Below are 25497 nucleotides of genomic sequence, written 5' to 3'. Positions count from 1 at the left end.
GGAAAAACTAGTTCTAGACTACCTAGCCTACATGTATTTATTTTCTTGCATAATGTGTATATTAGCCTATATAGCCTATATAATTATCCTAGAGTTATGATGAATTTCAAATTGGGATGCTGGCATGGTGGCTACATTCAACGACAGAGCATATTTTGCTATGTTTAGCACATATGCTCCTGTCCAGCTCTCTGGTGAAGTCTCTGTCTTTTGGAAGCTCACACACTCACGTGCTTTCATGTTTAATATGAAAATGTGATTAAACTACTTTCATAATGGTCGGTTGTGCTGATGCCAGTTGCCCAGGTGCTTAGGTCCAAATCACCATCCATTTTAATACCACCTGCAGCCCTGTGAAGAGACCTAACCCTATTTATTAAGTGCAATAAAGAACCAGTAATGAATTTCTCTGCGAATTGTAATAGAACATAATCATCACTGATGAAGGAAAATTAATTTCCACCCGTCTTAATTCAATTTAAATTTTAATTGATATTCATTTAGCCATAAGGGTAAATACCTAACGCTGAGTCGGGAATGTATTAGCCTTCATTCATTCATTAATTTCAATGACTATGTTCGGAAATGAGTCTCAGATGGTGGATAAGCATTGTATGCTATGAAGAACTGAATTATATGGTAAATCGAGTAGGCGACGTTTGATGGGAAAGTTCAACACTATTGGCTATAGATACAGGGCACCAGAAAACTGGATAAATGCAGTATTTGTGTGTGCTCAATTTATAGCCCAAAGGCAGAAATAGTCATGGCAGTAAAAAGCTGACTGGATTAGTTTATTTGGCTTTGGCAAATAGTCGTTAAGGATATTATCAACAATATGGATGTTTTATGCATGTTTGATATGGGGGATAAACTCACCAGTTATCATTACGTGATCTTCGAGCTATTAGTCATTGACTTCCATTGCTATATGCATATGTGGCCATTTTTCCTACAGTGAGCTCTGTTGTGGTCCTGTTAATTACAGTTTTTATAGACGTGAACACTGCATGCTGTGTCGTTATAGCCACCTTGGATTTTACTCTTGTAAAAGCTCATAAAATGAGGTACCCAATCAAATCTTACACAATATTAGATTCAAGGACAAAGTTGAATGTGATTTGAGATAGAGAGACATATGATTGTCCTCTATTGTGATGCAGGGACAAAAAAGTATCTATTATGCACATTCATTTGTGACATCCTCTGAACGCAACTATCCCAGAAGGCAAAACCTGGTTGAAAAGACGTCATTTTGATGTCTTATTTTTATATAGCCTACATATTTTTACTGACAAGAATATGATGTATGTTTCTGACCACCATATAACCAGTTGATCATAATTGTGACCTATATTTGACCAGTTGGTCATAGTTCTGACCACTACTGATTCAGAGGGGTTGGGTTAAATGCGGAAGACACATTTCAGTTGAATTAATTTATATTATTTGCTATATTGTGTACTGGTCATAATTAAGACCTCATCATAACCTGGCAATGACACCTGACTACAGCACTACAGTATTGAAGAGGACAAAGTTGGATATTGAAAATATTGTTCATTACATTTCTATTTGTTTCCATAGGCACCAATTAAAGTTTAAATCTGCAACATTCTTACATTTAAAATAGGTCAAGCAATGGCAAAAAACATTTTTTGCACATGTGCATACAGTTATTGTTTCATAATTCCCCCACAGACATTACATGCCTAGAAAAACTGGGACACAATGTATATATGCCCATTGTTTTGTTTTATTAATGATTAATAAGAGTGGCGTGATTGGGTAGATACTCATCAAGGACTTCTGAGCATAGAATGCTATCTGGAGTGTAGTGGTTCTCCTGACAAGTGGTGTGATTGGTCCAATCTGCAATGAAGAGAATCAGTTTATTACACTTTATACATTTCAGATTTGAAAAGAACTAGAGAAGGACATTCCTGAATGAACTTTGTGGACCTCCATGGTACTAGTCAAAAAAGTTTGTAGCAGTATAGCTTAGAGATGTCTTCCAAAAAGAGCAACTTGCTCATATACAGTGCCTTCGGGAAGTATTCAGAGCCCTTGACTTTTTCCACATTTTGTTACATTACAGCCTTATTCTAAAATTGATTAAATCGTTTTCCCCCCTTATCAATCTACACACAATGCCCCATAATGACAAAGCAAACACAGCTATTTAGAAGTGTTTGCAAATATATTAAATATAAAAAACTGAAATATCACATTTAAATAAGTATTCAGACCCTTCACCCAGTTCTTTGATGAAGCACCTTTGGCAGTGATTACAGCCTCAAATCTTATTGAGTTTGATGCTACAAGCTTGGCACACCAGCACTTGGGGAGTTTCTCCCATTCCCCTCTGCAGATCCTCTCAAGCTCTGTCAAGTTGTATGGGAAGCGTCACTGCACAGCCATTTTCAGGTCTCTCCAGAAATGTTCGATTGGGTTCAAGTCCGGGCTCTGGCTGGGCAAGTCAAGGACATTCAGAGACTTATCCCTAAGCTACTCCTGCGTTGTCTTGGCTGTGTGCTTAGGGTTGTTGTCCTGTTGGAAGGTGAACCTTCACCCCAGTCTGAGGTCCTGAGTGCTCTGGAGAAGGTTTTCATCAAGGATCTCTCTGTATTTTGCTCCCTTCATCTTTGCCTCGATCCTGACTAGTCTCCCAGTCCCTGCTGCTGAAAAACATCCCCACAGCATGCTACCACCATGCTTCACCATAGGGATGGTGCCAGGTTTCCTCCAGACATGACGTTTGACATTCAGGCCAAAGAGTTCAATCTTGGTTTCATCAGACCAGAGAATCTTGTTTCTCATGGTCTAAGAGTCTTTAGGTACCTTTTGGCAAACTCCAAGCGGGCTGTCATGTGCCTTTTACTGAGGAGTGGCTTCCGTCTGGCCACTCTACTATAAAGGCCTGATTGGTGGAGAGATAAAATGGTTGTCAATCTGGAAAATTCTCCCATCTCTACAGAGGATCTCTAGAGCTCTGTCAGAGTGACCATCGGGTTCTTGGTCACCTCCCTGACCAAGGCCCTTCTCCCCAGATTGCTCAGTTTGGCCGGGCGGGCAGCTCTAGGAAGAGTCTTGGTGGTTCCAAACGTTGTCCATTTAGGAATGATGGAGGCCACTGTGTTCTTGGGGACCTTCATGGCTGCAGACATTTTTTTACCTTTCCACCGTTCTGTGCCTCGACACAACCTTGTCTTGGAGCTCTACAGACAATTCCTTCGACCTCATGGCTTGGTTTTTGCTCTGACATCCACTGCCAGCTGTGGGACCTTATATAGACAGGTGTGTGCCTTTCCTAATCATGTCCAATCAATTGAATTTACCACAGGTGGACTCCAATCAAGTTGTAGAAACATCTCAAGGATGATCAATGGAAACAAGATACACCTGAACTCAATTTCGAGTCTCATAGGAAAGGGTCTGAATACTTATGTAAATAAGTTATTTTTGTTTTTTTTATGGGGTATTGTCTGTAGATTGCTAAAAAAATATATATTTAATCAATTTTAAAATAAGGCTGTAACTTAACAAAATGTGGAAAAAGTCAAGGGGTCTGAATACTTTCTGAAGGCACTGTACTCTACATCCTCCTTCACCATTGCGGTTAGAGCCATGTTTTAGAACTTTCCAGAGGGCCTGCAACACATCAACCTCCTGAGTTTTATGGCTTTTCATGACACTTACTGTAAGTATAAAAGATAATAAAATATATGTACATTTGGCATAATGTATGCATGCAGGACACGACAGAACAGTAACACACAGTAAAAACAAACTGTCAGAATCTACAAAAAAATGATCTTTGTCTATGTCATTGTCTCAACTGCTCACTTACTTTTTACTTAACTACAATGGAGCACACACGAGTGGTAGCAAAGGCAATCTGAAACATTTTAAGAAAGAGGATATCAAAATTAAACAGTAGTTGAATAATGACAGTTTTGAACTCATCTCTAAATGGTAAAGTTTTGCTTAATCTTAATTGCAATGTTCAAACAACTTTTTATAAACACACCACTCCATAATCCTTAAGACATTTTTCTAGAGTGTGTCATGTCCTGACCAGTAAAAGGGGTTATTTGTCATTGTAGTTTGGTCAGGGCGTGGCAGGGGTTGTTTGTTTTGTGTGTTTTGGTGTTTTTGGTTTAGGTTCTATGTTTTAATTTCTATGTTTGAATCTAGTTTTCTATTTCTATGTTGGGATTTTGGTAGGACCTCCAATTAGAGTCAGCTGGTTGTCGTTGCCTCTAATTGGAGACCATATTTAGTTGAGGGTTGTTTCACTTGTGTTTTGTGGGTGGTTATTTTCTGTATAGCCTGGGAGCCTTATGGAACTGTTTTCGTCGTTTGTTTATTTTGTTTAAGTGTTTTCTTTAATAAATTAAGAAGATGAGCACTTTACCCGCTGCACCTTGGTCCAATCCTTACGACGCCCATGACAGAACCACCCACCAAAAAAGGACCAAGCAGCGGAAGAAGGAGCAGCAGGAGAAATATTTGGAGTCGTGGACATGGGAGGAGATTTTAGACGGAAAGGGACCCTGGAGGCAGGCTGGGGAGTACCGGCGACCGAAGGAGGAACTGGAGGCAGCAAAGGCAGATCGGCGCTACTATGAGGCTCTGTATAGGCCCAGAGGCAAGTGCGAGAGGCAGCCCCCCAAAACATTTGGGGGGGGGGGCACACGGGGAGTTGGGCAGAGTCAGGGTGGAGTTCTGAGCCAACTCCCCGTGCTTACCGTGGGGAGCGGGTGACGAGGAGAGCACCGAACTACGCAGAAATGCGCACGGTGTCGCCCATACGCACGCACAGTCCGGTGCGGCCAATAAGGGCTCCGCAGCGTTGCCGGGCGAGAGTTGGCCGGCAGCCAGGGAGAAGTGCGCCGGCGCAGCGCATCTGGCCACCAGTGCGTCTCCTCGGTCCAGCTTACCCTGCACCTGCTCTACGCACGGCAGCCCTCACTCTCCAGCACAGCCCAGTTCGCCCTGTGCCAGCGCTCCGCCCATGCCGGGCTACAGTCACCACTCAGCTAGGACGGGGTGTGCCAGCCCTGAGTTCCAGACCGCCGGTGCGCCTCCACAGCCCAGTGTGCCCCGTGCCCGCTCTGCGCACCCAATCTCCTGTAAGTCTCCCCAGTCCGGGGAGACCAGTCCCAGCTCCACGCAGGAGGCCTCCAGCGACGCTCCACAGTCAGGAGCGTCCAGCGACGCCCCTCAGCCCGGAGTCTCCAGCGACGCTCCTCAGCCCAGAGTCTCCAGCGACGCTCCTCAGCCCGGAGCCTCCAGCGACGCTCCTCAGCCCGGAGCCTCCAGCGACGCACCTCAGCCAGGAGGCTCCAGCAACGCTCCCCAGCCTAGAGTCTTCTGAACGGGAGCTACGCCCAGAGCCAGAGCCACCTCCGTAGTGGGAGGATTGGGAAGGGGGGGTGTAGCACAGGGACCGTCGTTGACGGTGGCCACCCTCCCTTCCCTTCCTTTAAGTTTGGGGTTGTTTTTGTGGGGTTTTTGTTTTTGAGGTGCATTCGGGGTCTGCACCTTTTGGGGGGGGGGGGGGGGGGTACTGTCACGTCCTGACCAGTAAAAGGGGTTATTTGTCATTGTAGTTTGGTCAGGGCATGGCAGGGGGTGTTTGTTTTGTGTGTTTTTGGTTTAGGTTCTATGTTTTCTATTTCTATGTTTGAATCTAGTTTTCTATTTCTATGTTGGGTTTTTGGTAGGACCTCCAATTAGATTCAGCTGGTTGTCGTTGCCTCTAATTGGAGGCCATATTTAGTTGAGGGTTGTTTCACTTGTCTTTTGTGGGTGGTTATTTTCTGTATAGCCTGGGAGCCTTATGGAACTGTTTTCGTTGTTTGTTTATTTTGTTTAAGTGTTTTCTTTAATAAATTAAGAAGATGAGCACTTTACCCGCTGCGCCTTGGTCCAATCCTTATGACGCCCATGACACAGAGGTTCCCCAATTGATGACAGCTTGGCAGTCTTAAAAAAACAAAGGTGAATGCAACAATTAAAGTATAAAATAATAACGAGAAAATAAAATATGATATTTTTCAAAAGTCGTGTGTCTTTCATATCATTCCTGCACCAAACATAGTTAGAAATGGGTGTAATTGGCACATCTCTTCCTCTTCTCTGCAACTGTGCACATTTGTGAGTTTGAGTGAGGGCCAGGGAGAATGAGCAAGAGAGAAATGGGATAAACTTTACATGACTCACCAAGGGAGGTGTCTGTTGAATCTGGACACAAGGATTTTGCACCTGAAAAAAGGCGAGTTAAAATAGGATTTTATTTACTTTACAAATGTATATTATTAGAGTGGTGCTATTTCAATTGGATCTACTAACACTAAGATCAGGCAGGCATGGGCAGCTGAATAGCATGTCTCTTGGGGAATCCAGTCTCACCTGATGCAGAGAAGAAACTTTAATGATCATCAGCATAGCTAGTACAAACCTAGCTCTTACACAAGTGGCTAGTATGAATCAATAAACATTGAAGATCAGAGTATCAAAGAGAGAAAAAAACAATTTTGCACACAAAACTAACTGTCAATGATTATGGATTTAAGAAGGGGTGGTTCTGCGTTCTCATTTCCCTGGGATGTGGCAGAATAGGTCAAGGGTAAGTGAATGGGTGGCCAAACACTGCTGTAGAGGATATGCATTAGGTCATTGACATGTTTCAACTGTAAAGACAGAGTCAAATCATGATTAAGCATTAGTTAAGGCAAGGATGGGCAACATTGATGGGGATGGGGGCTACAAAAAAACGGAACACATGCGAGCAAAACATTTTAGCAGCCCGCCTCGTGGGGGCGAAGATAAAAAAGAAAAAGAAAAGTTTTTAAAGTTAATTTCCTGCAATTCTACACATTTTGCCATGCCTCCGCCACATGGCAAAATGTGTAGAAATGCAGGAAATTAACTTTAAAAATGTTTATTTTTATAAACATTTGCAGTTTTACAACTCATTTCCTGCAATTCTACACATTGTGCCATAGGGTGGAGTTGAGACCCCGACTGAGTCCCCCCCCAAAAAAATATTAGACTAGCTTAATTAAAATGTCTCACACACACACAATAAATGTTTCCTATATGTAAATTAATCATCTCTCTCTCTCTCTCTCTCTCTCTCTCTCTCTCTCACACACAGTCTTTTATGTCCAACAATGCATGACACAATGTTGACATGATAACAATATTTTCTATAAGTTTTATAGAAACACACACACGCACGCACGCACGCAAGCAAGCACACACACACACTGTCATTAACTAAACAGATATCAAAATGTCAAAACGTTTGCTAGTTAGCTACAACCAATGGCTACAACAGGTCAAAATGAAAAGTTAGCATGTCCTTGGAGGATTAACCATAGAGCTAACATTAACTAGCTAAAATTACCCAGCTAAGCAAATCTTTCCTTGACATTTTTCTCTCCAACAAACTGCCGCTTTACTTACAAAAATTAAAACAAGAATGCAGGAGAACAGGGACTACCACTTAACAGTAAAAAGGTTTAGATTTTTTTTGGTGTCAATTTGAAGAAACTTTGTTTTTCAGCTGTGTTGTTGTGGAGCCTCCTGGGCGCTCTGTCCCAACGGCCTTATGGAATGTTGACAAGTTTTAGCTTGAACTGATATGCTTACCTCCTTATTTAGCTACTGAAATGTAATTACTACATGCATTATGTTAATTGCGTAAAAACTTTAAGGGAAAACATAATAGTCATATTGTCATGGTCAAATTCAGGAGCTTAAATTTTTGACTAATTATTGATGGGAATAAATTACATAAAAATGGGGTTTTGTAAATCCTGGTGGGTTGTAGTAGGATATTGAAATGAAATACATACTGTAGGTCTACGTGTTATGTATTAAACATCAAAACAGCGTTCATTGGGACAGAAAAAATGTGCAGCACAATAAACAGTGCAATTAGCTAACACAGACAACAGGTTACCATTAGAACCCAACATACACAGCAAGCTATCACATACAGCATCATTAAGTAAGCAAAGATTATGTACTGCTGCTTTAACTGCATTTTAATGGTAGTGAATTTTTGTTAGGGTGTCCTGTATTATTGTGCATGTTTATCTTACATGCTGGTAGCCTATAACAAATATTGTGGAAGTAAATGTTCACTTTTGAATTGGGTGGAGTGCAACTACAAAAACCACTGCCAATGCCAGTTGTTTGTCAAATGTGCTAAGCTGAATCATGCAAACCCTGCTGAAAAAGAACATTACTCCAATTGTAATTATTGTAATCGTTCTAGTGTCTTATATCCAATGCGTGCATGGCCCACAAACACTATACACGTGTATTTAGATAACTGGTCAGTAGTTCAATCAGATTTCAACCAAAAATCAGATATCAACAAAAGTAAGACTTACTATATATCAGGAAAAATACAACTTAATCCCAACCAGATTTCAACCAGAAAAAGACGTCTTTATAACGTCGTATGCCCACTGGGTAAAGATATGATCATGACTCACTCAACTCACATAAATGAAGGGTTGTATAGTAGGCCTAGCCTGTGCCTCATAGCCAAATGTATATGAAACAAAGGGATAGTGTGTTGAATATTGCCAAGGCTACTGTGAATGTTTTTTATTGTTGTTTTTTACGTGTGGCATCTAAAAGTGCAGAAGTTCATACAACAATTTTCTAAGTCCATTGATTTAATGTCACGTCAGTAGCCTGAAAGGTTAGAGCTCCTTACAATAGGCTGCCTTCTCTCCTTAAGCTCCTGGCAGCATCCAGCTCATCTACCCACTCTGTACATGGGAGGGAGCTAGTTCATAAATAATGGAAGTGTTGACTCTTTTGTGTTCCTGTTGTTTCAGGTGCGTTCTTTTTTTGTAACCAACTTATTATTTATACTTCTTTTTTAAACTTTTTTTTTCGAGGGGGGGGGGTTACAAGTACAAATAAAAACAATCAAAGACCTGCATACAAAGATAACCCCTAGCCCATTCCCCTGTTCAAGTACAGAATGTTGACTTCACAATGCATTATGTAGCTCAATTCTCAAGTATTGCTAAAAAAGTCAGATAGGAAAACTGTCATTGGAATGATTCTATTTTCTTTTACAGTATTGTCAGAGAGCTTCCAACTGTTGTATGTCTTTGTACAGAATATATTTTCTGTCTGGGCATTTCTAAAGCAAGACGTTTTTCCTTTTATACTACTATTTTCGATTAATAGTTTTTTATGAGGGAACTATTTCCCTTTACAACTTGCCCAGACAATATTTACACATAATCACAGTCAGACAGCGTGACTTTTAATTTGAAAGGATAATTCCACAAGCTATGCATGTAGGAGGCACACCTGTAATGGATTGTGTATTACCATACTACAACACTATAGGGACCCAGAGGGGAATTCTGTGAAGAAATGAAAGGATGGTTTGTGAGTACAGTATACAGAAATATTACACTGTAAAAAAACATGTTGTTTTTACAGTAACTTACTTGCAGCCTATTACCTGTAAGTTACTGTAAAAAAGATAGAGTATATTACTGTAAATTCCACACAAAATCTTTGCTTAACAGCACATTACCATACACTTTAGAGTAATGTACTGTTAAACCAAAGTTGCTGCAAGTAAGTTAATGTAAAAACAACATATTGTTTTTATAGTGTATCTTTTGTTATGGGATAAAGACTATGGCAGCTATCTGCCACCTTTTCCTCATGAAATTATTGCTGGGAAGGTTTCTGTAACAAGTTCTAAAATGGCAGACAGTGTTGCTTAATTTGGGGCCATTTCGGAACTGTCTGCATATTTTGCAGATTTTCTAGCATAGGCTCCAAATGGCCCCTCTGAAGAGAGCTTTGTGAGTGCCTGTGGCATGTATAGTGTTAGGGATTTGCCATGGAAGGTGGTTTTTCATGTAACCCAGTCATTTCAGGCCATTTGCTGGTTATTTAGCCCCCACAGTGTTTCTTCAGCTCAAGTGGACTGATGCACTCCTCTTGTCAACATGAGAGCTTTAGTGGCCATTTGCTGTGTTTTCGGTCAGTTCATTGTGTCTTGACTGATCTGAGGTGGGAAATGGGGTGCAACGAGAGCCTCAGCCCTGAAATGGGGCATTAATAAGGTCTGAAGAGTGTGTGTGTGTGTGTGTGCGTGTGTGCATGCGTGTACCCAGTGGAGGGACGTTGGAGCACCCCATCTAATGAGTGTACAGAGTCACAGAACTCTCCTGTGGCACCTGACCAACCCTCTGGTCTGATGACTCAGGTTCTCACCTCAGAGGGCACCCAGTCCTTTCACACTTTTTCTGTCCATTTCCTGGGGAAACAAAAACAAAACACATGAAAAGTGGAGCACACAGTACGTGCCAGAAAAAGCAAGACAAAGCTAAACAGCCGTAACGGACTTTTCTCTGTGTTCTTGTGATGAGTGCAGTTTGTGCTTGCTGCTCACCCCCTCCCATCTGGGGTCCTGTGGCAGCGCCGCGGTCAAAACTCTTCCCACCTCTCCATATCTGCTGGAGTGAAAGGACCTCTCAGTCAACCGATCAGAGTCCTGCTGCTCTAAAGGTGAGAGAGAGCTGGGCCACAGAAGCGCTAACACATTCCAATTCAGCCCACTTAGGCTCTGTGTTTGCACATAGACACCTGTCCTTCCTCTCAGGAGGGTGGCTTTTAAAGCCAGAGCAAAGTAAAAAAATAATGGATTCATATACTGTCGAGAATAAATAGCTCAAACGCCCCACTGAAAAGATTGGCGTTGAAATGTATAGCGGCCGTTGTACTGGCTCTCTGGCCAATTCTGCTATTTTGTGTGTTTTTTTTGCGCTGATCTTAGCTTTTTGGTACAAAATGTTTCCGCCATCGTTTCCTAGGATCGAAAATAGCTTTTGGACATCGGAACAGCAATCACTAACCTCGATTTCAATGAAAATGTCTACTTCAGTGAGTCGGAGGTGCAGGACACACTGCTCACCCCGTACCAGGCCCTTATCCTCGAAACTCGGAAGAGAAAGAGACAGCAATTTAGAGGCCAACATGCGGGCACCCTGATGAAACGACATTGGCAAGGAAGTAAACCGCCTCTACCTTCTTTTGTATTGGTGAATGTACAATCAATGGAGAACAAACTGTATGAGCTCTGTTCGAGACTGTCCTATCAATGGAACCTGAAGAACTGTAATATCCTATGTTTCTTGGAAACTTGGCTAAACAAGGACATGGATAATATTCTAGCTGGTTTTTCTATGCATTGGCAGGACAAAATGGGAGCGTCAGGTAAGCTCAAGGGGGGTGGTGTGTGTCTCTTTGTTAATAACAGCTGATGCACGATGTCTAATATGAATTTGTTGGATGCAAATTTTTGGGATGCATTTGCTGTTTTTTTTGGTTGTGTTTCAGATTACTTTGTGCCCAGTAGAAATTAATGGTAAATAATGTAAATTCATTTGGATGCTACCATGATTACGGATAATCCTAAATTAATTGTGAATAATGATGAGTGAGAAAGTTACAGACTCACAAATATCTTTATCTACTATTCATTCAGGATTGTCCGTAATCATGGTAGCATCCACATTAATGTAGAAGTGTTGAGAAACATATTATATTCTTATTTACAGTAAAAGGAACTCCAAAATGACACAATGCATTATTTACCATTAATTTCTACTGGGCACAAAATAATCTGAAACACAAGTTTGTAGAGTCACAAGCTTGATGTAGCCATTGCGTGCTATGAATATGGGACCAAATACTTAACTTTTTACTACTTAAATGTACATAAGTGAATTTGTCCCAATACTTTGGCCCCCTAAAACGGAGGGACTATGTACAAAAAGTTCCGTAATTTCTAAACGGTTCACCCGATATGGATGAAAATACCCCCAAATTAAAGCCGACAGTCGTCATGTTCATTGCATCATTTTAAATTCCAAAGTTATCGTTACTCATTGTGTATCTATTATTACATGTTTTCCTTTTCCATCGTTTCTCTATTTTCTTTCTCTCTGCATTGTTGGGAAGGGCCTGCATTTCACTGTTAGTCTACACCTGTTGTTTACGAAGCTAGCACAGACTGGAATATGTTCCAGGACTCATCCAATGGCATTGAGGAGTTTAACCACATCAGTCACCAACGTCGTCCCCACAGTGACAGTACGTTTTGACCACAGTGAAGTGGTTTTGACCACTTGGACAAAAGGAACACCTACATGCTGTTCAACACCATAGTGCCCTCCAAGCTCATCACTAAGCTAAGGACCCTGGGACTGAACTTCCTTTGCAACCGGATCCTGGACTTCCTAACGTGACGCCCCAGGTGGTTAGGGTAGGCAAGAACACCCGCCATGCTGACCCTCAACACGGGGGCCCCTCAGGAGTGCTTTTGTCCTTTCCTGTACTCCCTGTTCACCCACAGCCACGCACGACTCCAACACCATCATTAAATTTGCCGGTGACACAACAGCGGCAGGCCTGATCACAGACGACGATGAGCCTATAGGGAGGAGGTCAGAGACCTGACAGTGTGGTGCCAGACCAACATCCTCTCCCTCAATGTTAACAAGACAAAGGAGCTGATCGTGGACTCCAGGAAATGGAGGGCCGAGCACGCCCCCATTCACATCGACAGGGCTGTAATGGATCGGGTTGAGAACTTCCAGTTCCTCTGTGTCCACATCACTAAGGATATATCATTGTCCAAACACACCAACACAGTCGTGAAGGGGGCACAACAATGCCTCTTCCCTCTGAGGAGGCTGAAAAGATTTGGCATGGCTGGAGTGGTGTAAAGCTCACTGGCCCCTTAGTTCCAGTGAAGGGAAATCTTCACGCTAACTTTGTGGCAACAGTTTGGGGGAAGGCCCTTTCCTGTTTCAGCATGACAATGCCCCCATGCACAAAGCAAGGTCCAAACAGAAATCGATCAGTGTGGAAGAACTTGACTGGCCTGCACAGAGCCCTGACCTAAACCCAATCAAACACCTTTGGGATGAATTGGAACTCCGACTGCGAGCCAGGCCTAATCGCCCAACATCAGTGCCCGACCTCACTAATGTTCTTATGGTTGAATGGAAGCAAGTCTCCACAGCAATGTTTCAACATCTAGTATAATGCTTCCCAGAAGAGTGGAGGCTGTTATAGCAGCAAACAGGGGACCAACTCCATATTAATGCCCATGATTTTGGGATGAGATGTTCGACGAGCATTTGTCCACATACTTTTGGTAATGTACTGTAGTTAGTTAAATAGCTACCCGGACTATCTGCATTGACCCTTTTTGCAAACTGTTTTGACTCATCACATATGCTGCTGCTATTGTTTATTATCTGTCACTTTAATCCTAGTTGTACATACAGTGAACTCCAAAAGTATTGGGATAGTAACACATTTATGGCAGAGGGTAGTGTATGTGGCCCAGTACATCACTGGGGCTGAGCTTCCTGCCATCCAGGACCACCAACAACAAAATTCACTCCCCCCATACTTTTGGAGCTTACTGTATCTACCTCAAGTACCTTTAACCCCTGCACATTGACTCGGCACTGGTCCCCCTTGTATATAGCCAAGTTATTGTTACTCATTGTGTTTTCCATAATTTCTCTATTTTCTTTCTCTCTGGAAGTAAACATTTCACTGTTAGTACATACCTGTTTTTTTACGAAGCATGTGACTAATACATTTTGATTTGATATGATTTGACTGAAGTTTTGCCTCGTTTATATGTCTTAAAGAAAGTTTTTCCCTCTATTTTTGCCCATTAAGAAACCAAACCCAAGTTTGAGTCCCACCAGGGGAAACTAGTAGAGAGCAGGTTCTGTGTTTACCCTCCCCAGCTCACAGGCTTGGTCCTTGAGGGCATCCAAGTCCCCTATGAGATCTGCGGTAAGTAACTAATTATTGCTTTTGATGTAAACCAATTTGAGGAGGACCCCTGGATCCTAGGGGTGGGCTAAAGTGGAGCCGTAAGATCTTTCTGCCCCAGGAGAGCAGAGCTGGGGAGAGCCCGCCCCATTTGCATTACAGTAAAATATAATCTAATAGTGGAGTTTATCATTTTTCTAAATGTATGATAATGACTTTCCCAAATACACTCCTGATCAGGCCTGGTCTCTGTGCCCTGAAGTGAGAGAGTGGGTGGTAGTGTTTCTCACTGAGCATAGGGACTCTCGGAGAGCAGCCAGGAAGCTTTTCCATATTCTTTTTTTCACGCCAAACTGGTGCTTCAGCTGTGACCCCTGGCAAGAAGACACAAAGATGGCAGCCAGGTGAACCAAGTGGAGGGGAAAAACAGATGCCCTCCCACACAACCATTCAGCCATGCTGCATAAATGTGGGGAAATTATGAAAACTAAATACAGTCAGGCTCTAACAAGGGCTGTGATCAGCAACACAATGCTGATCACAGCCCCTGCCAATGCCACCCCTACCCGCTTCCTGCCCTTGTCTTTCTCAATTGATTGTGTTATCAGTGTTTATTCAACTTGTATTCCCTTTTCTTGCATTGTTTTGTTTGTCTGTTCTTGCAATATTTTGTTGACACACATGTGAAATGCACTTAACAAATAAACTTGATTTGATTTGAGAGAATTGACCTGAGAAGCTAAGTAGAAGCACACATGGACCTGTCCAGTTATGATGCTCTTCAGCCTCCTGGTAAACAGTGTAACGTGAGGATGTGAGACCAGAGGAGGAGGTTTCCTTGAGGGGGCCAATGAAGGGTAAGTGGGGTAGTGTAGTGGGTAGGGTATGTAGGCTGTAGTGTGCAGTGTGATACAGGACTTGGCTGGGGCCGCTGCAGACGCTGGGAGTAGAGCAGGATGAATAATGCACAGCCACGTCACCCCTGTCGTCATGCACCTCAGTGCTCCGCCACGGGCTACAGGCATGTGCTGGGCACTGCACGTCATGTGTGTGTGTGTGTGTGTGTGTGTGTGTGTGTGTGTGTGTGTGTGTGTGTGTGTGTGTGTGTGTGTGTGTGTGTGTGTGTGTGTGTGTGTGTGTGTGTGTGTGTGTGTGTGTGTGTGTGTGTGTGTGTGTGCAGGATGAAGCGCTCATAGCTTGCCGTTACAGTTTAACTCCTCAATGAGAGTTGATGTGACATGACAGCACATGAGAACCTGCTAGAGTCAGAGGGACTTAAGCAGTAAATTGGAATTTGTTAACTGTCATTAGCCATAATTTAGATGGTAGCAATGGTCGACAACCTAAATGGTGGATACTACTACTCTTCTGATACTACTGCTACCGCTGCTACCATTTGTAATGGATGATAGCATTGGTGTAAGCGTTCTATAATACACTGCTCAAAAAAATAAAGGGAACACTTAAACAACACATCCTAGATCTGAATGAAAGAAATAATCTTATTAAATACTTTTTTCTTTACATAGTTGAATGTGCTGACAACAAAATCACTCAAAAATAATCAATGGAAATCCAATTTATCAACCCATGGAGGTCTGGATTTGGAGTCACACTCAAAATTAAAGTGGAAAACCACACTACAGGCTGATCCAACTTTGATGTAATGTCCTTAAAACAAGTCAAAATGAGGCTCAGTAGTGTGTGTGGCCTCCATGTGCCTGTATGACCTCCCTACAACGCCTGGGCAGGCTCCTGATGAGGTGGCAGATGGTCTCCTGAGGGATCTCCTCCCAGACCTGGACTAAAGCATCCGCCAACTCCTGGACAGTCTGTGGTGCAACGTGGCGTTGGTGGATGGAGCGAGACATGATGTCCCAGATGTGCTCAATTGGATTCAGGTCTGGGGAACGGGCGAGCCAGTCCATAGCATCAATGCCTTCCTCTTGCAGGAACTGCTGACACACTCCAGCCACATGAGGTCTAGCATTGTCTTGCATTAGGAGAAACCCAGGGCCAACCGCACCAGCATATGGTCTCACAAGGGGTCTGAGGATCTCATCTCGGTACCTAATGGCAGTCAGGCTACCTACATTTACATTTTAGTCATTTAGCAGACGCTCTTATCCAGAGCGACTTACAGTAGTGAATGCATACATTTCATAAAAAAATTTCTCAGTACTGGTCCCCCGTGGGAATCGAACCCACAACCCTGGCGTTGCAAACACCATGCTCTACCAACTGAGCCACACAGGACTACCTCTGGCTGGAACATGGAGGGCTGTGCGGCCCCCCAAATAAATGCCACCCCACACCATGACTGACTCACCGCCAAACCGGTCATGCTGGAGGATGTCCCCCTTGGGATGTCCCCCAGCTTGAAGACAGGCCTCAGTAGAACTGCTGCAGTCAAGTCTAGTTACCCTTTACCTCACAATGTGACTGACACATTTTACTAAAGGGTGGTGATACAATGGGCATTGTCTCAAACGGCGCTCGATTTTTGATGAGTGCCAAGGAGAATTCCGACTTGTGTTCTTAAATCACAGCAACGTCCCACTGTCACACCACAAAGTCCACAAATCACAGCAGGCGGACCTGCTGGCTAATCATATCCACTGAAATAGTCATAAGCAGCTGACTACAAATTCCCCAAAAGCCTTACTGGAGGTGAAATGAGATCATTAATGTCAGCGGTAGCTCGCATGGAACTAAACCACACAGTGATGGAAGGTTTAGTCTGTTGACTGACTGCCGGCATAACTCTACTTTGTGCCCATATGTTCTCTACTTTTGACAGCTTGGGCTGAAATAATAGGCCGTTTGTTTTCCAGAGTACACCTCTATATAATCGGGGACCTTCCAATGGCTCCTATTTGGGAAATGTGCTGAACCTCATTAAACGCTCTTCCTCTACCATCGTCTCTCAGTCTATGTATATCCATGCCTTATCCGTGGTATTTTGCCACCCTGTAGACCCATCAGTAAATTAATAGGGTAATAAATAATGTGGTGATGACGTATTGTGATGCATCAGGTATATATTGTCTATAACTGAAGAAAAAAAGCATAGTTCTACATAGTATTAAGTCATAACATTGCTTCCCATTGCAATGCTTCCTATTTCAGCATTGAAACTTGGCTGCAGGGTCCCTGAGTGGGTTAGTGATTTGACTCACACTGGGACAAGTCCCTGCGGGGGATCTGCATGACGGATGCCTTGCCATAAACTCTGGGAAAGAAACAACAAATAAACATGAAAAAAACTTCTTTGGAAAAACAGGATGATAAATGAGTGACTCCACATGCAAAATAAATGGCAAAATGATTTCATAGATCACCTCTTTCTGCTTGATCTGCTGAGCTTATTATGGTAGGGTTCTTAAGCAGGGGATTTTCAAAGGATTTGTTAAATGGATATCCTGGCCACGTGTGAAATTTGTTCTCAACACCTGGAAGAGTTTAATCACATACAGAAAGCATGGAAATTGGAGACAAAGTTGCGACCATTTTCTGTCCCCATTTTTAGGAAAAGGTAGGACAATGGATTGAGAATGAATTGTCTCGAAGGAAAACATCCAAATACAGTATAGTATTGGATTGTATTTTTGTTTCACTTGATTGAAATTGCATCAGGGTGACACTTCTGTTATGCTGTAGGTATGAGAAAGATATTACAGGGTGTTAAGGTAGCTACCGTAGGTTTTTACCCAGTGGTATGTGTATGTTACATTACCACCCCAGAGAGATTTAGCTTTGGGAGAGACCTCACTAAACTCCTCTCAGCATAGGTCTGTTTGAGTAGGATTGTTGTAGAGATTAAAGGCAACAATCAAATCTCATCCTCTGTGCACACTCATTCGCTTAATCTCCCTCACACCGCTCACACCGTGCAGCACAATAATGTTACCAAATCCTGTTTTGCTCCAACCAGCCAGCAATCATCGCTGGAGCCAAACCTAGCCCCTCCTGGACTCTGAAAAAAGAGTTCAGATTAGAGCCAACGCCTTGGATTTTATTTGCCTGTCTGCAGCAGTCTAAATATTTGGCTGGTGTGTCAGAGATGACAAGGCTTGTGGCGAGGCTCATGTGCAGTTTTTCTTAGCCGCCCCATTGTAAAAACCTCACAGTAGTTTTATAGCCTCATTAACAATACAGTACACAATCAATGCTGGAGGTTTTTCATTTCATTCTGTTTATCTGTTTGCCTAATTATTCCAGAACGCAGAGTGCTTTGCATTTGTTTGCATGCATATCATTTGTACGCCTCTGTCAATAGATGTGATTTGTTTTAAAAGATGGTTTTGTTGCGAGGGTTGAAGTGAGAGTGATGCCAATAATTAATGTTTGGCTATAGACAAAATAGAAATGACTGCAAATATTACTATTGGGCACACAAGGACATCTAATCTGTCGTGACTGGGATGGTTTGAAACTCAGAGGATTGCCAAACTCCTCCAATGCAGAGCTTTAAATTTATATTTAGTATGGGATATATATAGCTCTGTTCCAAACCCTGTATTCTTGTATATTCACACACACACACACACACACACACACACACACACACACACACACACACACACACACACACACACACACACACACACACACACACACACACACACACACACACAAACACACACACACACACACTAGTTTACTTAGGTCTACAGGAGGACCAATAAACCATTGGGTCTGCTTAAGCAACCTAAGTGCTTCTTTCAACATGCCCACAGCTACAGCTGCTATACAAAAGTGCTTAGTGTCTTAGGATTGTTGGTTGTTAGGATCACTTCATCTCCTCGTGGTGTCAACCTCCTTCACCCCTGTGCTACTCATTTAAAAGTCACATAGTACACGATTACTACACTACACTGTATAGTCTCCACTCCGGATGCTGATGTCTCTATGTCTTGGTCTGTTTCTCAATGATGTGCTTGTTCTGCTTCTGTCTGTGACTCTGTGAATCTGTGTCTGTGGGTCTGTGTGTGGCGGACCCGGTACAGTAATATTGAGGACAAGCGTCCCATTGTGGGAGGACATAAACCTGCTTTGTGTTGCGCTGGGAGATCTGGCCCTGGGTTCATGTGCTGGACCAAATGAATGGCTGATCTGAATCCGCCTTACACTGGCTTCACTGGGAGAGAGAGAGACATAGAGAGAGAGAGCCAGTCTCTTCTAGTTATAAACCAATCTCCCATTCCTCAATAAGACTTGTTTTCTATAGAGGAGGATACAAATAAAGTCAGAAGTTTGCATTCACCTTAGCCAAATATATTTAAACTCAGTTTTTCACAATTCCTGACATTTCATCCTAGTAAAAATAATTTGTCTAAGGTCAGTTAGGATAAACACTTTATTTTAAGAATGTGAAATGTCAAAAATAATAGCGGAGAGAATGATTTATTTCAGCTTTTATTTCATTCATCACATTCCCAGTGGGTCAGAAGTTTACATACACTCAATTAGTATTTAGTAGCATTCCCTTTGTTGTTTAACTTGGGTCAAATGTTTCGGGTAGCCATCCACAGGCTTCCCACAGTAAGTTGGGTGAATTTTGGCCCATTCCTCCTGACAGAGCTGGTGTAACTGAATCAGGTTTGTAGGCAACCTTGCTCGCACACACATTTTCAGTTCTGTCCACAAATGTTCTATAGGATTGAGGTCAGTGCTTTGTAATGGCCACTCCAATACCTTGACTTTGTTGTCCTTAAGCCGTTTTGCCACAACTTTGGAAGTATGCTTGGGGTCATTGTCCATTTGGAAGATCCATTTGCGACCAAGCTTTAACTTCCTGACTGATGTCTTGAGATGTTGCTTCAATATATCCGCATAATTTTCCTACCTCATGATGCCATCTATTTTGTGAAGTGCAACAGTCCCTCCTGCAGCAAAGCACCCCCACAATCTGATGCTGCCACCCCCGTGCTTCACGGTTGGGGTGGTGTTCTTCGGCTTACAAGCCTCCCCTTTTTTTCCTCCAAATATAACCATGGTCATTATGGCCAAACAGTTTCATTTTTGTTTTATCAGACCAGAGGACATTTCTCCAAAAAGTATGTGCAATTGCAAACCGTAGTCTGGCTTTTTTATGCCGGTTTTGGAGCAGTGGCTTCTTCCTTGCTGAGCGGCCTTTCAGGTTATGATGATACAGGACTCGTTTTACTGTGGATATAGATACTTTTGTACCTGTTTCCTCCAGCATCTTCACAAGGTCCTTTGCTGTTGTTCTGGGTTTGATTTTCACTTCTCGCACCAAAGTACGTTCATCTCTAGGAGACAGAACGCGTCTCCTTCCTTAGCGGTATGATGGCTGCGTGGTCCAATGGTGTTTATACTTGCGTACTATTGTTTGTACAGGTCTACAATTTTTTTTTCTGAGGTCTTGGCTGATTTCTTTTGATTTTCCCATGATGTCAAGCAGAGATGCACTGAGTTTGAAGGTAGGCCTTGAAGTACATCCACAGGTACACCTCCAATTGATTCAAATGATGTCAATTAGCCTATCAGAAGCTTCTAAAGCCATGACATAATTTTCTGGAATTTTCCAAGCTGTATAAAGGCACAGTCAACTTAGTCTATGTAAACTTCTGACCCACTGGAATTGTGATACAGTGAATTATAAGTGAAATAATCGGTCTGTAAACAATTGTTGGAAAAATGAGTTGTGTCATGCACAAAGTAGATGTCCTAACCGACTTGCCAAAACTATAGTTTGTTAACAAGACATTTGTGGAGTGGTTGAAAATGAGTTTTAATGACTCCAACCTAAGTGTTTGTAAACTTCCGACTTCAACTGTATATGGTTTATGTACCGTACTGTATGGTTGAAAAGTCTCTCCTCAATCAATTTGGAAGTAGTCAGTTAAAGGGGCAATCTGCAGTTGCTACATCAATTTTTGGACTTATAAATTAATGATGAATACCCATTGATTCTTGCAGCATATAACTTATAACAGCCTCATATGAGAGTATTTTAACTGTTGTACCCCATCAGAACCCAAAACATTAGCTTGTTTTACTCCAGTGTTTGTAAACAAAGTAAATGTAAACAATCACTGTATTGTATAGCATGGATCAACAACTAGATTCAGCCGTGGCCCGAAACTTTTCTTGAGCGGATGGTCAGGGAGCCGGGAACATAATTACAAATCATTTGAATGCAAATGAACCGCAAGTAGCCCCAAAAAATTTCATTTTTGACTAAAACATAATAATTTCAAACCTTGCTTACATTTGTATACAATCACATATAACTCACTAGTGTGCATGGGAATACGTTGGAACAGATATCCAAAAGTAAAATCACTTGGAGCTGATTTGCTGTTTTTTTTTTTTACAGTTTTATGTCCAACAACAACAACAACAAAATATATATATTTTACCTCAAAGCTCGGTTTTCAGCTTTATTTGTTATTCATCTGAGCATATTTCCTTCATTATCATCTCTCATTGTTGTGTAAACATGTTTAAAGTGTGCTCTAGTCATACGAATGTGGATGCTCTATTTTTTTCTGTTTCCATAGAAATTCTGTCAAAAACTGAATAGTGTATTTTTGTCCCCCATGGTGGTGTCTGCTCCTGCTCTGGCTGAGAAGTGTCTATGAGATGTGTCATCACATTATAAACAAATAGGATTTCTTTCTCTCTATGAAATATGATCTTCTAAATTCTTCCTCCCAGGTCTGGATGAGGAGGAGGGATCCCATAACTAGTACAGTACCTAGTCACTCAGTCAGTCTGCTTGCACATGATTGATGAAGTGTCACTAGGCAGACTGTGATTGCCCTGTGCTCTGCTTGATGGGAACATCCAGATTGTAACAGCCAATAAAGCCCTGCTCTGTTCATATTTCTTCCCTTCACCTTAGCACTAATGAATTATTTTTTATTTCCTGCAGGATATAGACCTACGCACTGACTGGAGTTGATTTATCTGTGGAAGACCTGCTGCAAATGGCTGCCCTGCCTGTGTCGCCAGGATGGAAAACAGGATTGTCAATAGGATGCGGCCTGAAAAATATCGGCAAGTGAAGATGTCGCCTCCGCCAGTGTGAAATCAATGGGGAGTACTTGCCATGCGAAGAGCCTTTGAAAGTTTTGACAGTCGCGTGTTTGGGAGGCCTGATACTTTACCTTTGATTGCACCCCTTCCTGTGAGTGGATCTAAAGTGGATTGTTGCTGCTAGCGCTGTGGTGTGATTAGCCCCTTTAGAGTGTGTGTGTCTACTGGTCTGGCAGAGGGAGCATGCCCCTGCAGAGACCTGGCTGTCTGAAGCTGTACCCTGCCTGGAGGGCCATGCATCCCCGGCTGGGCGTAGGCCTGGGTATGGGCCTGGACCTCACCTTCCTGCTGTGGATACTGAGCCTAGCACAGCAGGCCCTGGTCACGGCCTCTCAGAAACTGGACGAGACGGATCCCGTGGTCACCACCGTCTACGGCAAACTGAGGGGCGTCAAGAAGGAGCTCAACAATGAGATCCTGGGACCCGTCATCCAGTTCCTGGGGGTGCCTTATGCCGCACCCCCCACGGGCGAGAGGCGCTTCCAGCCCCCAGAGCCACCCATCTTTTGGCCGGAGGTCCGCAACGCTACGCAGTTCGCCCCGGTCTGCCCCCAGACCATCGTGGAGGGGCGTCTGCCGGACGTCATGCTGCCTGTGTGGTTTACTAACAACCTGGAGATAGTGTCTTCTTACGTACAGGACCAGAGCGAGGACTGCCTTTTCTTAAACATATATGTTCCCACTGAGGATGGTGAGTTAATAGCCAGACCAAAAGAGAAAACAGACCTAAACCAACAACCTCTTTTTAAATATATTCCTGTCTGTTTGCTGACAACAGAGTGAGAAAAGCATGACATTTGCATGTTTACGTGCATGACACTGCTTTTATGTATGTGAGTGTGTACGTGTGTGTGCCTAAATTTATGTGCGCCTCTGTATGTGTGTGAGTGTATGTGTGTGTGTGTGTATGTGTGTGTGTGCCTCTATGTGTGCACCGCTGTGTGTGTGTGTGTGTGTGTGTGTGTGTGTGTGTGTGTGTGTGTGTGTGTGTGTGTGTGTGTGTGTGTGTGTGTGTGTGTGTGTGCAGCTGTTCATCAGTCTCCTGATCCCTCCACCCACATGCATATTGTTCTGTCCACCACAGCACGTCCATTCAGGTGAGACTGGTTCCTCCTTTCCCTTCTTCTTCCTCTTCATCCTCTTCCTCCTCTTCCTCCCCCCCCTCCTCACTCCTGACTGACAGCGGCTCATCATCTGTCCATTGTGTGTAGGCACAATGAATAGATCTCATCAAGGAAGAAGCTCATGTAAATAATGATTATTGATTGATTCACTGACTGATTGATTCATGAACTAAGCCAATAAGAGCAACTCTCTTTGTTAACTCATTTTTCCTTCCTCAGCACTCAGATAGTGGTGTTGCATGCTCCAACTGTCCTTAACGGAGCTCCATGTTATTTTTTAGTCTTCTATTCATTTTACAGTAAAAAGAATATCGAAGGAATGTGCCAGGAAACCGGGCAAGAAAATATGTAGACAAGGAGGTATGTATGCACTGGAATAAATATCACAGAAAACAGAGAAGGGCCCCAAAAAAGCCGGCTGCATGGGGCCACAGAGAGAGGAGTCTCTCCTCCCCAGGCAGCACACTACCGAGAGGAGAGGAGATGGGGCACTCTGATTGGCTGCCAGGTCCTAGGTCAGAGAGTCTCCTGTAATTGATGACATGTGTGAGGAGTTAACTGTGGGGAGACGACGTCCACTCTTAAATTAGATGGGCGCACGGTGAACTTGCAGAGTCTAATCTCAATTAAAAGGGATGGTATCCCTGTTCCATTGGCTTGATCTGGCTATATCGATCATGGCTTCATCAAGATAATGTCCTCTAGGCTCCCTCCCCAACCCTCCCTCTCTCTCTCCTTCCTTCTCCCTCTCTTCTGGCAGAGTGGCAGTTCATTGTGCCTCTCAGGGCCGGTGACAGTGCCCTTGATAAGGCGTGTGGTGTTAATGCAGCCACTCTGGCAGGCAGGGAGCACTCATTAAACATCCTCTCTCTGTGTCCTCTCCCTCCTCTCTTCTGAGTGACACACACACAGGGCAGGGCAACCCCTCTCCAACCCTCCTCCCCTTCGTTGATCTAGTCACACATATAGTATTTTTTGTAAACATATAGCTCCAATCTCTTTAAGAGGTGTATATACTTCGTTTACCCTCTCCCTGTTCCTCCTTGCCTTATCATTTGACCTCCCTTTATGATGTAAAAAATTGCTATGAACATGCTACTGTGTTTTGCCACATTGTCTATCCAAGTGTTCTTATTGCCTACAAATACATTTAGACCTCAGTGACATCAGTAATGCAGTAAAGAGTCATGTTTTGTGCCTCTCTTCTGTATGTTTGTTAGTAGGCTATTTATCATAATTCCAGCCCACATTGTTAATAGGATTTCAACTTTACAGATGAGAATTTCTCAGTCACATTGATTGTTACAGAGGAGAGCTAGTTCACCCTCTATATCCTCTGTAATACTGCAGATCTTTTCAGTTATGGTTGGTATTCATTCAATATTCTGTTCCTTCGGGCACATTTGAAGCTGAGTGTTTGGTGGTAATTCAGGTTAAACTGTGATAATGTGGTCCTTCTACATGAGTGCATCTTTTGATCCATTGATATTCAAACATAGAAGATATGCCACTCTGCATGAATGTCTTTGATGTGGAAGTAATTTGCAGCAGCATTTTGACTTGACATAGTGTTATGCAATATTATGATTTCCCAGCTCTCATCTGTCAGAATAGGACATGAACACATACTACCCATCCAGTAAGATATTACTTAGGTTGTTCTTGGAATTTGCGTCGACATTGAGGGTACACTCTTCGAAAGAAAAGGTGCTATATAGAACCGAAAATTGTTCTTTGGTTGTCCCCATAGGAGAACCCTTGGAAGAACCCTCTTGGTTCCAGGTAAAACTCTTTTAGGTTCCATACAGAACCGTTTCCACAGAGGGGAACCCTGTCGGAACCCATTGTTCGAAGAGTGTACTACGGAGCTGATTTAGAATGAATCTGTGTAGTTGGGGAAAGTTTGTGAAGCTTAAATGAAGCTCTTTCTGCCAGCTCTATAATCGGTTTGGGTATGGTTTCTATGAGCTGCTGTTCATTTGTTACAATAACACACAGCAGTCCTTGGAAATAATCCTTTATACAGAAATAGGATCTTTTGTTGCTGAGAATTTTCCTGCAAAGCAGGAAATGCTAACTTCTGCTGTATTTTAGTTTTAAAAAAGCTTCTAAAGTTAGTAATTTCCACATTTAAATTTTAGACTTGATTTGCCCTAGTGAAAAATGTATCAACCCCTACTAAAAATGTCCATTAATTATAATCCACATTTCCTGTTGCTGCAGGATTATTTTCCCACTGTAGCAAACTGTCTCAAATTAAGATCCTACATCTGTAGTAGGTCTGCAGTACTCCAAATAACTGAAACCCAGTGTAGTGTTATGATGATGGCAGTTTTACACATAGGATTGGTCACTCCAGTGGGGTACATAGTTGCCCTTAGCACTATTTGGTACTTCTCAGTTGACACAGAACCCCCCTCCCCCACCTCCCTCACCTCCC

The 25497-nt window shown here is 42.8% G+C and overlaps 1 protein-coding gene across 6 annotated transcripts in view; it reads left to right on the top strand.

Annotated features, from left to right (window-relative positions):
- The window catches only part of LOC115192474 (neuroligin-1-like), a 323202-nt gene that overhangs the window by 48400 nt on the left and 249305 nt on the right, over positions 1–25497 (top strand). For 5 of the 6 annotated variants that reach the window (XM_029751012.1, XM_029751015.1, XM_029751014.1 and 2 more), the window contains exon 2: positions 21770–22624. In XM_029751012.1, coding sequence (XP_029606872.1) covers positions 22117–22624 — 508 coding nt within the window. In that variant the 5' untranslated portion in view covers positions 21770–22116. Of the gene's footprint in view, positions 1–21769; positions 22625–23357; positions 23418–25497 lie in introns of all 6 variants that reach the window. The other variant, XM_029751016.1, reaches the window with a different exon arrangement.

This window comes from Salmo trutta, chromosome 4 (genome assembly GCF_901001165.1).
Source record: "Salmo trutta chromosome 4, fSalTru1.1, whole genome shotgun sequence".
Lineage (NCBI taxonomy): Eukaryota > Metazoa > Chordata > Actinopteri > Salmoniformes > Salmonidae > Salmo > Salmo trutta.
The sequence above is the reverse complement of the archived record's forward strand: the minus strand, read 5'-3'. Positions and strand labels throughout refer to the sequence as shown.